At 38.0% G+C, this 15,299-nt stretch overlaps 1 protein-coding gene across 3 annotated transcripts in view; it reads left to right on the top strand.

Annotated features, from left to right (window-relative positions):
- Positions 1-10,890, top strand: part of PRKD1 (protein kinase D1) — a 340,125-nt gene extending 329,235 nt beyond the window's left edge. For all 3 annotated transcript variants that reach the window (XM_043922695.1, XM_043922694.1, XM_043922696.1), the window contains 2 exons: positions 8,998-9,083; positions 9,891-10,890. In XM_043922695.1, the coding sequence (XP_043778630.1) occupies positions 8,998-9,083; positions 9,891-10,109 (305 nt within the window). In that variant the 3' untranslated portion in view covers positions 10,110-10,890. The remainder of the gene's footprint in view (positions 1-8,997; positions 9,084-9,890) is intronic.
- The last annotated feature ends 4,409 nt before the right edge of the window (positions 10,891-15,299 follow it).

The following is a 15,299-nucleotide window of genomic DNA, read 5'->3' as shown; positions in this document are numbered from 1 at the left end:
TAGAACTTATTTGTGTAATCCAACTTGTTTGCTCTTCCTGTTGGCATCCTCTGAGTAGAAGCTATCCTAAAACCTTTCTGTTACCTTCCGTTTATCTTCATTACAGAATTCTGAACAAGATGGGATTGAGGACAGATACCTTTGTCTATGTTTATAGACGTCTATTCCAGGGCACTTTGGGCAATATTAAACTGCCACTGGCTACTTTAAGTGTTCTCATACCTCTAGTCCCTTGTTATTCAAAATGTGGTCTAATGATCCATCTGGGACTCTTACGTTCCACCCCAGACCTATCTAATCAGAATTTTCAGTTTAAGATCCCTGGATTATTCATATGCGTGTAAAAGTCCAGGAAGCACTGCTTTAGCACATTCTTTCTCAACTGGAAAGAAAAGTGAAAGTGTTAGTCGCTAAATTGTGTCTGACTCCTTTGTAACCCCATAACTGTAGCCCACCAGGCTCCTTTGTCCATGGAATTCTCCAGGCAAGAATGCTGGAGTGGGCAGGCATCCCCTTCTCTAGGGGATCTTCCTGACCTAGGGATCAAGCCCAGGTCTTCTGCATTGCAGACAGATTCTTTGCCATCTGAACCACATATTAGAAACCTTAGCTGCCTCCTGAGAAACATGTATGCAAATCAAGAAGCAACAATTAGATCCAGACATGGAACAACAAACTGGTTCAAAATTGGAAAGGAGTATGTTAAGGCTATATATTGTCACTCTGCTTATTTAACTCATGCAGAGTACATCATGCAAAATGCTGGGCTGGATGAAGCTAAAACTGGAGTCAAAATTACTGGGAGAAATATCAATAACCTCAGACATGCAGATGATACCACCCTCATGGCAGAAAGCTAAGAGGAACTAAAGAGCCTCTTGATGAGGGTGAAAGAGAAGAATGAAAAAGGCTTAAAATCCCAACAATCAGAGGACTAAGATCTTGGCATTTGATCCCATCACTTCCTGACAAATCAATAGGGAAGCAATGAAAACAGTGAGAGACTTTATTTTCTTGGGCTCCCAAATCACTGCGGATGGTGACTGCAGCCATGAAATTAAAAGAGGCTTGCTCTTTGGGAAAAAAAAGCTATGACAAACATAGACAGCAAACTAAAAAGCAGAGATATCACTTTGCTGGCAAAGGTCAATATAGTCACAGCTACGATTGTTCTATTGGTCATGTATGATGTGAGAGTTGGACCATAAAGAAGACTGAGTGCCGAAGAATCGATGCTTTTGAACTGTTGTGCTGGAGAACACTCTTGAGAGTTCCGTGGACAGCAAGGAGATCAAACCAGTCAATCCTAAAGGAAATCAACCCTGAATATTCATTGTAACTACTGATGCTGAAGCTGAAGCTCCAATACTTTGGACAAGTGATGTCAAAAGATTGGTGCTCGGAAAGACTGAGGGCAAGAGGAGAAGGGGGTGACAGAGGATAAGATGTTTGGATGGGATCATTAACTCAACGGACATGAGTTTGAGCAAACTCTGGGAGATAGTGAAGGACAGGGAAGCCTGGCATGCTGCAGTCCATAGGGTCGCCAAGAGTTGGATATGACTGAGCGACTGAACAACGAGGTTCTTCCAAAACTACTGATACCTGGAAGCTGCTCCTCTGAAGATTTTTCAGTTTGTCTTTAACTTGAGTATCAGCATTTAAAAAACTCCCAAAAGCCAAAAATCTCTTTGAAGTGAAAAAGAAAGAAAGAAAGGAAAAAAGCACCTCAAACTTCATTAGAATAATATAAGTATATTTTAATTTAGATTTTTAAATTTTGTATCAGTTTGGGGGCTGTTGTATGCTGCGCTTAAACAATTCATGATTTCCAGTATTGTTTTTCTAGTCTTTAGGAGGAAATTAAATTGAATGTGAAGCAAAGGAGTACCCAAGGATGCAGTAACTTTCTACAGAGGAGAGAACTGGGAAAGGAAAGACCTGGCTTGAGTCTCTAAAGGTCTTGCACTTCATTGGATTGCAGTAATTGACTCAGGAACGAGTGAGATGATTTCCAGCGGCCTTGTTTGCTGCTGGCAGCCTCTGGTTTCAGCCCCTGAGAGGAGAGTCCCAGTTAGTGTTGCCGGGCAACAGCTTGCTGGGTTGAGAGCTGGAATGTGAAGGGTTGCAAAACGATTTTTTAAATAAACACACAACTTACCATCAGCATGAAGCAAGCCAAAGGGAGAAGCACTGAGCCTACAGGATGACAGGCAGTGAAGCAGAATGGAAAGGGGGAAAAGAAAAGGCGCTCAGTGGTGACCAGTGATGACTCCAACACTAGAGTGATAGTTTTGATCTGGCTTCTAATTTGAAAATCTGTACCTCACTAAGCTGCAGCTGGACAGAAGACAGCATGGAAAAGCAGTTCTTTAAACTGCCTTGTCTGTACAAAACAGGTCAGCCCCAGAGTTTCACAGGTAATTTCTCTTGTGTCAAATAAACGTTGTAAAATAAACATGATCTGTATTGCAGAGACTCTCAGCATTATTCTGATTTTCTGATGGAAGCTACTGATCCTGTGATCTGTTTGTAGAGATTTGATGTCCTACCATCCAGGAGTATTTTTAGCCAAAATATACAAACCATATGCACATAATGGGGATATTAAAACTTAGAGTTGAGAAAATGTGTATTTAAATTTCTAATTAATGCATTCAATCTGCCAAATGCTATTTAGCAAGCATTTTCCTAATACATTAAATGATGCATTTTTTAAAAAATATTTATGAAATTGTGCAAAAATGAATATACAATCTGGGCAAGCTTAAAGAAGCTAAAATCTAGTGGGGGGAATGGGGAGACAGGCAGGTACCAAAATGATAAAAGATGGGAAATGGGAGCTTCTGTGGCAGTCCAGGGGTTCAGACCTGGCCCTTTCACCTCAGAGGCCCAGGTTTCATCCCAGGTCAGGGACTAAAATCCCAAAAGCCAAACAGCACATTCAAAAAAAAATTTTTTTTTTTGAAAATGGAAGGTGACTGAGAGGGCTGACCTGAGGCACCTATTATGTCTTCAAAAATACTCCGGTCCATTCTTTTCCTGGCCTGTTCTCCAAGTTTTGGGGTCCTTTCAGTTTAGCTGTAATACATGCCAGTGTGCCTCCTACTCACTCAGAGCCTGTTGTGTCCATATATGTGATGTTTACCTTGAAATGGAGAATGACTGCAATATAGATTCCACAATTTCAAAGATGATTCTGAATTCTGACACCTGAAGAAAATAGAATCCATACAATTAAGAGTCTGATGGGACATTTCTTTTCATATTAAGGCATAAAGCCCTTCAGCACCTGTGTATACCTTTTAATTTTATTCTTGTTCAGATACACTTGTACACCTGCCAAACAGGCTGCACAGAACTTCAGCTATCCCCACATCTGCTGAAAGTCCATTCTGGTTAAAAAAAAAAAAAAAGGAATGTTTGATAAATTTTTCAAATTGCTTTACAGGACATTAGGAGAAAAATAACTATGTTAGCCAAGAATTTGTTGTAGCAAAAAAGAAACATTAGGCATCATAAAACAGATTTTCTTTGCTTTTAATTTATAGGAAACATTAATATGAATCCATGCCTAGAGACATTTTAGAAAACAAAATGCTGTGCTCAGAGGATATTCTTTAAAATAAAAATATGAACCATACAATTGTTTAAAATTTTCCAGTGAGAAAGGAAAAGACTTCTCACATTATCCCAATGTCACTATTTGAGGTGCTCAGAGAGCTTGCTCTTAAGACTATTTATTAGTAATATGGAAGGAAGAGATTGAGTTCAAGGGCAAATCAGAGAACAGAGCTCTCAGAATAAGAGTAGAAAGGCCAACTCTCAGTAAATGGGCAGGTACAATCAGAAAATAATCCCACTACTTTCTGAAAAGTTGACGTATTTACTGCAAGAGAAGGAGGAACCAGCCACTGCCTATTTTGCACCTGTTTTCTTTGCTGGGGAGGAGGGCCTCAAGTTGAGAAAATAAGGGAAAGAGGGTGTAAAAGGAAAAAAAAAAAATGTAACTCAAGAGAATGGAGGATTTTCCTGCACATATTTGGCCCTAGACACAACATCAGCTATTCCAAATTACATCTGCTTATTGCCCCAAAGTGTGGAGAAGCCAGCCCTGTGTAGCAATAAACTTTACCTCTTGAAAAGCAGATACTGCAATATGTGGTAGTGTGCGTGCTCAGTTGCATCTGACTCTGCAACCGTATGGACTGTAGCCTGCCAGGCTCTCTGTCCATGGGATTCACCAGCAAGAAGACTGGAGTGGTTTGCCATTTCCTACTCGAGAGGTTCAAACTCAACTGTAAACTATGACTGATGCTCAGAGCAGGACATACTGTATGTTGAAGAAGCTGACAGAGGTGTTCTTAGAGCCATTGTGGATAATTATATTAGTAAATCCTGAATTAACTGGGAGAGATACCAGGATACTTAAAACAGACCTGAGTTTTCTGAATTTCTAAAAGAGGGAAAGAATGGATTCTGTAATCATTCAGGAAGAAGCTTAATAGTTGTTTTTGTCTAAATCCTAGAATGAGTCATGAATAGTTTGCAAACATTTAGAAACCCCTAATATTAAGAAGGAAATGAGTAAAAACCAATACTAGTCAATATTAGTTTACTTAGAATCTATTACCTTAGAATAATTGCATTCTTTTTAAATAGTATTGACAGATTAGTAGAGTGAGTAATACCAAGGACTGATGTTTCTTAACTATAAGGAAGCATTAAGAAAAAAATCTACCATGGTAGCCTTTAGAGAAAACAGTTGCATATGGACTAAATGAGATACTCTTGGGAGGAAACATTACTCATTTATCAGTGTGTTCAGATAATTGATAGTCATGGCAGTTGTGAGTTTAATCTAACATAGAGTCATCAATTTCTATGTTTAAGCTTTATCCTGAAAAAAGATTCTTAGTAATGTGATGAATACATAGTTTCAAGCCTACAGGTAGGCTTATTTAGTTTGGAAATGGTAGAAAGAGGATTAGTCCTTTCAATGGCAGAGGATCACGTCGCATTCAGAATAGTCTTTGAAAGCCAAAACGTTGAGCTAAAGTCAGAAAGATAGATAAGAGAGAGAGATCTGTCTATATCTGTGCATTTATGTAGACAGGAGTGTGGTAGAAACATAACTAAGAAGCGTTTAATGCTCATTGTTGGGAAACTTTAATTTAATTAGATTTTTACATCATCATCAATTGATAATAATGAGTTAGTGGTATGATGTGGATGCTGCATGCCACAGTATTTAAGAGCATGGGTTTGGAATCAGTCCCTCTGGGTTTCATCTTCAGCTGTTACCTGGAAACTGTCTGACCAAATTTTGTGACCTTTTGAAGTTCCAGTTTTTCCTTTGATATAAGATAGAGGTAAAATAACAACTACTTTTATATGCTTGTTATGAGGACTACCTAAGAATCTGAATGTGAAATTTTTTTAAAAAAGGAAAAATTTCATCCTAAGCCTTATGACTAATACCTATACATTCACATCAAGTTGGCAGCTAATTGTGAGAAAAGTTCTGGTCTACTGTGAATAAAAACAGCTGGTAAACCTAAAAGTTAGGGTGCACAGAGAAACTGGGGGAGCTGAAGGGCAGCTGAAAGAACTGCAGAGAGAGCAAGGGTAGAGTGAGTCACAGTCCCCAAGACTTGAAGAGCTATCACGTTGAATAGTCAAGTGCTCCGCTGCATCTACAACATAAGTAGGATTAATGTAGGTAAGTTGTAAAAATGACAACTTTGGGCACAACATAGGAGAAAATAATTCTTGTCACTGGTATCATGAAATTTTATTGACTTGTGACATAGTTTGGACCACTTGAGTTAGTCACTAGGACTCTAGCTAGTTACATTTCAAAAATGCTAAAGAAAGCAGTTTTTCTTTGAGGAGGGTATTAATAAAGGTCAAAGATTTAGAATGGTGCATTTTGTCATTTTGTATGTATGCATATTTTGTCTTTGGAATTGCCTTTGCACTTGGGAGCTTTTCCGGGCTTTATCATTAACTTTTTTATTGCCAATGTCATTGCCAACAATAATCCCTTAAGGAAGATTTGGTGAATAAACAGATAAACAAATGACACATACATGTGATGGATGTGGTCAATAAAGAGAATATGTTGAAAACACAACAACAACACAAACGCTTTAGAGTCATTTTATAAAATGAGCTCAGTGGAAGGTATTTTGGATGGTGCATTTAATGCTGAGTTATATGAGACTTGATTAATGAAAAGGAAAGGACTTAGGAGTTCCAGAAATAGTGGCCAGTGGAATGGAACTCTCAAACACTTAACGATGGGCCTGTTTTCTCAGCAACATCAAGTTCCCAATATTTAACTAATGTCCAACATTTAATAGTTATTTCTGGTTTTTGCTGCCAAGAGCCACAAAATGTATTTGTAAATGCACAGGCACACACACAAGTATATAGACACACACGTCCCGTCTATTTCTCTCCTTACGTCCTAAAGTCTTTTCTCTTGGAGGTATTTGTCACTGGCTCGCTGTGCTTATTTGGGTCAGCTGGGTACTGCGGCTGTGGTCGGACTTGTGATTACATGCCTCACTCAGCAGAGTGATTTTTTCATCTTCATATATTTCATTCCCTTCACACATGTCGAGTTTCTCCTCTGGCAGTACTTCCCTCCCCATTAGGCAGTGTGGTTCACTGTTGGGGCCCATTTGGGCACAAACCAGACTTTTTGTCGAGTTACTGTACTGCTACCTTCCTAATTATAGAATTCAAAGCAGAAGGAGTGAATTAATAACATGTCCTTATTCCCTGCGGCATCCAGGGTAGTGTAATGTTGCAACATGCTTGCCGGAGCACACACACTCTCCTTTCTCCCCTTATTCTCCGTTTTTTGCTGTGTGACTTCACAGCAGCCGGAATGAAAGGTGCACTTTACTCACCAGTGAGTAAATCATGTGAATGGATGTTTTAAAGCCCAGGCCCGAGACGCAGTTCACTGAGAGAACTATACTTTCAAAAGCTCTCTGAGAACACATGCTTGGAATTTGAAATTGTACTAAATGCTGTGTTTCCTAAGGTATCCTAGCTAAGGCAAGGGTGTAAGGGCATAGACAGCATTTAAATGTGTGTCGTTAAATTTACTTTCTCCAGTGAAAAAATTCTTAGCAGTTTCATTCTGCAGTCCTTCCATGCAGGCAAATACTTTGAATATGAGTGTCAAGAGCTACAATTCTAGATTACCAAAAGCCTGTAGGAATCATTTCTGTTTGCCAGCTAACAGAATTCTGATTCATTCTGATGGAATAAAGTTATTTTTATTTTACAGGGACTTCTGTAAATGAAATGTTTTCATACCCATTCAGAGTGAGTGATGTTGACCAAGCAATTGAGTCAAAGCCCCCTCATTCAGGACTTGGTACTTGAGGAAGTTGGGGAGTGAATTTGCATCTTTGTCAGATACATATTTAAGGTATTTGGTAGGAAGATCCATCTCTTAAGAAACTTAATGACCAGGATAGATTAAGGGAGGGAATGTATTCTTTGGCAAAATGTGAATGTTTCCATTAGTTTGGCAGATTTCACTAAATTCTTTTTGGGAAGAAAATGCTAGTGGAAAGAAATGGGAAGTTATTATCGGAATATATGGGAAGCATAAGTTAATGAATTTAATAAATAGTGAACTGTTAATGTCAGGACCATCCCAACAACAAACCGACCTGAGGGAGCAGTGCTGCAGAAGAAGAAAGAAAAAGAAGACTCAGAAATAAAGTGGGGATCAGGGGGCTGATGCCATTCGCAGGCGAAAAGCCCAGATCTTAATCCTTGCATGCCTTTATTGTTAACTTCTACTTCCTTCTTCGTGCTTTAGAGGTATCTGTTCTTTACCATCTCAGATCAGGGATAAAGATATACAATGCACAGTCCTCAATGTCAAACCTTCAGGCCTTTCATGATTTTGTTTAGCCCTTTGGCTAGTGACGCCCTTTCTCAGCAACTCCCTCAAGGCTCTGGTTAGGGGAGTAGTCACTAATGGTTTTCCATCAGTCACATCAGTACTTCAAGATCTTGTATTCAAGATATCTTTCCAGGATGTACTTTTTACTGCTCCCAGCCCTTTGCCTGGAGGTGATGAGAAAGTTATTCTTATTTTTTCAAAGAGGCCCTGTTAATTATAGTACAGGCCTATGCATAGCATATTCCCTACAGTGAATAGTCTAGGCTGAAAATATAGTTTTTAGAAAGGTGATTGACACATGATACTCGAGGTAAAATGCTTTGTAGACTAGATAACCAGAAGAATCACCTTTTTCCTAAATTACACAGCGTTAAAGTCCCCATCGAGGCTGAGAATAAGGCTGGATGGTTTGTGATTGTAACCTCTTAGAATTGCTGTTAGGTTGCTTTCCTGTCTTCCCTATGAAACAGTGAGGGCTGATATTGTAATTCAATGGTTAATTTTAAAAGCAAATTGAGAAAGACAAGTGTTTCACCACTGGATTGTTGACTTAAGTTGATAATGAGTCATGTCTATGTTGCGCTTTATTTTCTTCCTTTTAAATGCGATGTGCAGATATCTGTCACTGAATTCAAAAACTACAAAGCCAATTATGTGTATTCAAACTTTAAACACATTTGATACAAAAATTAGTAAATGCTCTCTCTTGAATGTTCGTTTTATCCTGCCATTAGTGCAGCATCTTTAAATGGTATATATTTAAACAAAACCCCAACTTCAGAAAAGTGTATTGAAAACTAAATGAAAACAATTCACATCATACTTATAAAGACTTATACTCCTTCCTTTACAGTTATTTTCAGTTTCACTTTTTAGGATCCAAAATAAAATTAAGGCCAAGGTTTTAGAATTCTCAAGAGGATTTTTCTTCAGGTTCCAGAGTCTGTTATCACTGTGTTGCATTTGACTGTGTGAAAGAGCAGATGTGGAATAAACTATAAATAAATTATGCATATGTTTCAGATATATCATCTATTTTTACCAATAAATTTTTTTTTCAGCCATTGATCTTATCAATAATTTGCTGCAAGTGAAAATGAGAAAGCGCTATAGTGTGGATAAGACCTTGAGTCACCCTTGGCTACAGGTAAAAATTAATCATTGGATATATTCTCAGTTGAATAAGCTTCTAAATATTTAAAGATGTGTATACTATGTGTTAAAAAATCTTGTATCATATTTTTGAAGTATAATTCTATCAGTGTGTTTGCCAAAAGGCATGCAGCTTCTTAGGATTAATAATGTTTCTAACTGTATCAGGAAAATTGAATAAAGGAGAAACATACCACACACACACCAGCACACACACCCCAAAAACAAAAAACAAGAAGGAAGGGTCATAACATAACTCCAAAGACCAGATTTCAGAAGCATCTGTATGTGTAATCCTGATAAATATCCAAGTAGATGCCCATCTGGTCATGCACTGTACTCATTTGGGAACTGTATATTTAAATCCTAGTTAATACTCGTAAAACAAATTTATGGTAGATATAAAGCATATGCATCTGTTTGTTCTCTCAAAATTTTTTTTTTAATTTTCACTTTGAAAATTAAAGTTTAGAAACACGACCCTCTGAAATACTGAAGGATTATTTGTGGGCGTTGAATTCCAAATGAACACCAACATTCTGCATTGCTTAACTGCATATACCAACTGCACAGTTCCTGATGCGTGCTATCCTATAAATAATATGCATTTGCAAAGTTGAGGCAGATAGGATGGCTTTGGTGCTGATGCTGTCGCTTCAGGGCGCCTGAGGAAATGCACAGCATGGTTGGAGTGGAAGAGAAAAACGGTAACATGTATGTTGTGGGAACTGATAACGTAAGAAAGAATGCTTTAATGAATTACAGTCGTATCTGGGGTAACACTTTGCAATGTCTTCCTCAGGATTATCAGACCTGGTTAGATTTACGAGAGCTGGAATGCAAAATCGGGGAGCGCTACATCACCCACGAGAGCGATGACTCGAGGTGGGAGCAGTACGCAGGCGAGCAGGGCCTACAGTACCCCGCACACCTGATCGATCCAGGCGCTGGCCACCGGGGCGGTCCTGAGACCGAAGAGATGGAAATGAAAGCCCTCAGTGAGCGTGTCAGCATCCTCTGAGTTCCATCCCCTGTAATCTGTCAAAACACTGTGGAATTAATAAATACATACGGTCAGGTTTAACATTTGCCTTGCAGAACTGCCATTATTTTCTGTCAGATGAGAACAAAGCTGTTAAACTGTTAGCACTGTTGATGTATCTGAGTTGCCAAGACAAATCAACAGAAGCATTTGTATTTTGTGTGACCAACTGTGTTGTATTAACAAAAGTTCCCCTGAAACACTAAACTTGTTATTGTGAAGGATTCATGTTCTATTTAATGCATTAAACCTGTCTCCACTGTGCCTTTGCAAATCGGTGTTTTTCTTACTGGAGCCTCAATTTGGTAAGAGTCTGCAGAACCTGTCCTTGAAATAGTTCTCTTCTGTGTGTCCCATTGGTGTCGTCACTATAAGCAAACTCTTGAAGAGTAGATTATTACCAGTGTTCTATGAACAACTCCAAAACTCGTGTGGAAAAAATGAGTGATGGAGGCTGCGGGGGTCAGGGGATAAATATGCAATCCTAAGACGCAAGTGCATGAAAGAGTTCTACTGTATATTTTCAAATCCTTTGCCTGCCTGGTGTGCCTCAGTATATTTAAACTCAAGTAAATGGGCCTAGGTGCGCCTACTACTCTTAAGCCCAAATGCCTTAGAAATGTAACTGCCATTTATAGAACAGGTATATTTCCCCCTTTCTTACAATACCCTGCTATATTTTGGGAAATCAGCAGCTAAGCAACCTTTTGCCTTTGTGTATTTTTCAACAATAACAAATAAATATTCTTGTGAAAATGTGTCCGTCTGACTGAATTATTTTCATGTGTGATTGACGCTAGTGTTTTCAGGCCAAGAGTAGGAGTCGCAGTTATCTTATGGCCTAGAACTTAGCTTTATCTACTCTGCAGCCACAAAAATATGATTCCAAATGTACTGAAAACTTTCTGTCCTGCATGTCATCTAGTTTCCTATAGAGAAGTGAAAAATTACCAAAACCAAACAGAATACTTGGAGACATAAGGGTATTACAAACAGCAATCTCAGTGTAACTTCCTGATTAGAAAAATGGCTCTAATTTCTTTTTAAACTAGTAGGTTTGGAGGTGAACTGCAATAACACATCAACCCTGGAAAATTGTTTAAGTGAAAGCCAACTTAAGTAATGTTCTGTAGCCTGGAGAATATAAAACTAGTATTGGACTTTAACAGACTTCAAGTGTGTGAAGTCAGTACTTGTGGACTGTTTTTCTTTGTAGCAGAATGACAGTGAATTATTTATTACTGTTAACTATATCACAGAAAAAAAATTGTAATGTTTGGAATAATTTTACGTGTAGTGAGCCGGCTGAATGTATTTAAAAAGTATGTTAAGACACAAGCCTTATTTATAGTTGGAGGAATGGGAGAATAGTTGATCTTTCCAACGGTTAATCACTATATAATTTGTTATTATTTTAAGGAATTTGGAATTTATTCTGTGTAAGTCAGAGGACACCAAACTTCTTAAGCAGAAGGATAAGCAACATCAACAAGCTCACTCTGCCAGCAAGACAGTCTGGATTGAAGCCAGGGTAGGGATGAGCCAAAAGACCAGGTAAACCATTGTAATAACACAGAGGGGGTGATGAGGGCATGAAGAAAGGCAGTAATAAATAGGGAGCTAGGTGGAGAGGTGTGTATAAAGATGCTGATAGATGGGATCAATGGAACTTAGTTACAGGTTCAATGTAAAATTTAGAGGAGTCCAGAGTGAATCCTAGTTTTTGGCTTGGGTGATTGATGGAACTATTAATCAGAAGGACTTACACCCTTAGGAAGGGTAAGATCACATTTGAATATGTTGAATATAAAGTTCCTTGATGTTAAACATGAACTTTGAGATATCCTGAAGATATTTAAATATGTGTGTAGAGTTTAGGGAAGAATTCTGGAGCTGAAGGTATATATCTGAAATTCAAAAGCCACAAACTGATTGGAATGACCCAAGTCCTTCGGGATAGGATGAGAAAGAATGATCTTAGGGACATAAACCTGAGAAATCTCAGTATGAATGGTTCAGTCAGAATAAAAAGAATGTTTAAAAATAGAATAGTATGGAATAATAATATGCAACTTGAAGAAAGAAGTAAGTTCAGGAGTGAAGTAGATAACAGTAGAAAATACTTATGGAGGAATAATGGTTTCAGCCTTTTGGGGGGCAGCTTTGCCAACTGTTCCAGCAGTTTGTAACAAACATGACTCTTTCTGTTACATTCAGAGTAGCATGTCAAAAGGATATCTGTGTGGCCATGCTATTGAGACAACTTATTCTTCAGTGACATCAAGCACAGGAAAGAGTAAGTAACTGCTAATGCTCAGAAAAAAAGTGGGCCACTGAAAGTCACACCACTTTCTTCCATCAGCTGATGATGCAAACAATCCAGTTTCACTGAAGTAGCAACACGTTTTATGCTAAATATCATCAGTGTGGTTGTCCAGACTTCACATCAGTGATGTATCATAGTGTTCAATGACATATGGGCAGTAGACTGTTTAATACAAGAGGCAGAGCAACATTTTTAGTACAGAAATATCTTCTGATTCTGACAAAAATAAGAGAAATGACCAAAGTGTGATTCAGGGAGGATGTGTCCTCTGTAGGCAATATTCCTTAAACAGTGACAATATCAGTCCACTCAGGATGCCATAAAAATTGCTCTTCTCTATATATCCTGAACTGTAAGAACAACCCCCTCTCCCACCCCACTGTTTTTGCTTTTGGTCTGAGCAAAAGGACTGTGCCTAGAAAAATGTTTTGATCAGTGATGCTATTGATTTGTCTCTTAGCCCTGAGGGATCTTTGAGTTTAGTGAATACTCACTATCATGGCAACTTTAAATAAAAAAAAAAAACATGGTCAGCCATTATATTGCATGTGTAGAATAAGTATAGCAATGAGAATAAGAAAGCTATCTGTATCCTCATTGCATTATTCAGTTAATGTTGTTTGACTACCTCTGACGTGATTGCATTTTACATACTGTCTATTTAGACTGACTTAAAGAACCAAATACTGGTTCATCTGAAGTTACACTGAGGCCCATGGAGAAAGGTTGACTGCTTTTTGTGGCCAAAACGGAACAAGCTCTTTTATTTCAGTCATTTCACTCTGTTTGAAACACTGTTCTTTCCACCCCATCCCCTTGCCTTGTTAAGCCCTGTTTAACCTTTCACCATGCTTTTGACCTGCATTTCATGTCTTTTTGTGTTCCTCTTCTCCTCTTTAATTACCTTCTTTTTTGTAAGCAAGATATTATTAGTGTAGGATCGTAATTACTTCATTGCATTTTTCTTATTTTAAGTTATTTTTTAGTGATTACTCTAGAGCTAATTTGCATCTGTAGTTACCACAGTCTATTAACATCAATACTAACTTAATTCCGGTGAAATATACAAACTGGGCTCCCATACATCTCCATTCCCTACACCCTTATTTGTGACATTACTGTCATATATGTTATATACTTATATGTTACAACTCAATAGTACTGTTTTATAGTCATCATTTCATACAACTACCCTTTAAATCAGTTGAGAGAAGCAAGATTTTAAAAAACAGTTTTTTATATTTAACTACCTTTTCCATTGCTCTTTATTTCTTCATATGAATTCAGAGTACTATCTCATGCCATTTCCTTTATGCCTGTATGACTTTCTTGAGTTTTTTAAGGCATGTCTGCTAGCAACAAGTTATCTCAGTCTTTGCATATCTTGGAATGCCTTTATCTCACCTTTATTTTTGAAGGAAAGTTTTGGTGGATATAGAATTCTTGGTTCAGGGTTTTCTTGTTTTGTTTTGTTTTCATCCCACCTTTTTTTTTTTTTTTTTTTTTTTTTAGCCTTGATCGTCTCTGGTGAAAACTCATCTTTAATCATATTGTGGTTCCCTTGTATGTGATGCATTTTGTCTTGCTGCTTTTCGTATTTTGTCTTTGTCTCTCAGCACTTTCAGATGATGTACTAGGTGTGGATTTCTTTGTTTTTATCCTGTTTGAGTTTAAGCTTAGAACTGTAGATAATTTCTTTCCTACAGTTGGAAAAAGTCAGACCATTGTTTCTTCCAATACTTTTCTGCCCTTCATCTCTCTTCTCTCTGGGTGTCCTTTTACATGGAATTTGCTATGCTTGGTGAGTCTCACAGGTCTCTCAAACTCCGTTTTGGTTTTGTTTCTTCACTTTCTTTTTGTTCTTCAGATTGTGTAATCCGTTTTGATTTATCTTCAGGTTAACTTTTTTTTTTTTTTTGCCAAATCAGATATGTTGGGTGTCTCCAGTGAATTTTTTATTTCATTTTTTTTCCAAATGTAAATTTTCTCTTTGGTTTTTATTATGCTCATCTTTCTAAAAAGTCTTTTCCATCAGGTGAGTCATTGTTATACTTTCTTTCAATTCTGTAAATGTGGTTTCCCTCCGTTCTTTGAACATGGTTGTAATAGCTACTTTGAAGCCATTGTTAAGTCCAGTTTCTGGGCCCACTCTCCCATCTTCTACCCTAACCAGAGACAGTTTCCACCGAGTGCTTTTTTATCCTCTCTGTGCATCACAAATTCCTGTTCTTTACATGTCAAAATTAATTGTTTTAACTAACATAGCAACTCGGTATCAAGATTCATCTATCCCTTCCCCCCTCAGTCAGAGTTATAGTTGTTGCTTTTGTTTGTTCAGTAACTTTCCAGGATTAATACTCTGAAAACTGTCTTCCCTGAAGTACACAGCTGCTTATGTCTGCTCGTTTTTTTTTGTTTGTTTGTTTTTGTTTGTTTGGTTTTTGCTTTTGTTTTTTTAAGACTGGCCTCCTGGATGCCACATTCAAGACAGCATAGGTTAGTAGTCAGTGATGAGTATGATGAACTACTAGACCATCGTGTGATTAAATTTCAATTATATGTGAAATTGAAGCATCTCATTTAAATTTTTCACTTAATCCATTTCTCCCTCGTTTGGGCTCTGAGTGTCTGAACAACATGACTCCCTGCACTCCAGTGGATAAAAACATTCCCTATCTCCCCAATAAGGGATAAGTAAGTAGGCGGGGGTGTCGTCTGTATGAACCTCCAAACTCTTAATACTAACTTCAGCTAACAGCAGCATGCTGCTTGAGGACAATGTTCCGTGTTATTTTTCCAAAGACAAGGACTTGGCACTCGGGATAGCTGTTTTGCGGGTTTTC

The sequence above is a fragment of the Cervus elaphus genome, chromosome 13 (assembly GCF_910594005.1).
Source record: "Cervus elaphus chromosome 13, mCerEla1.1, whole genome shotgun sequence".
NCBI lineage: Eukaryota > Metazoa > Chordata > Mammalia > Artiodactyla > Cervidae > Cervus > Cervus elaphus.
The sequence above is the reverse complement of the archived record's forward strand: the minus strand, read 5'-3'. Positions and strand labels throughout refer to the sequence as shown.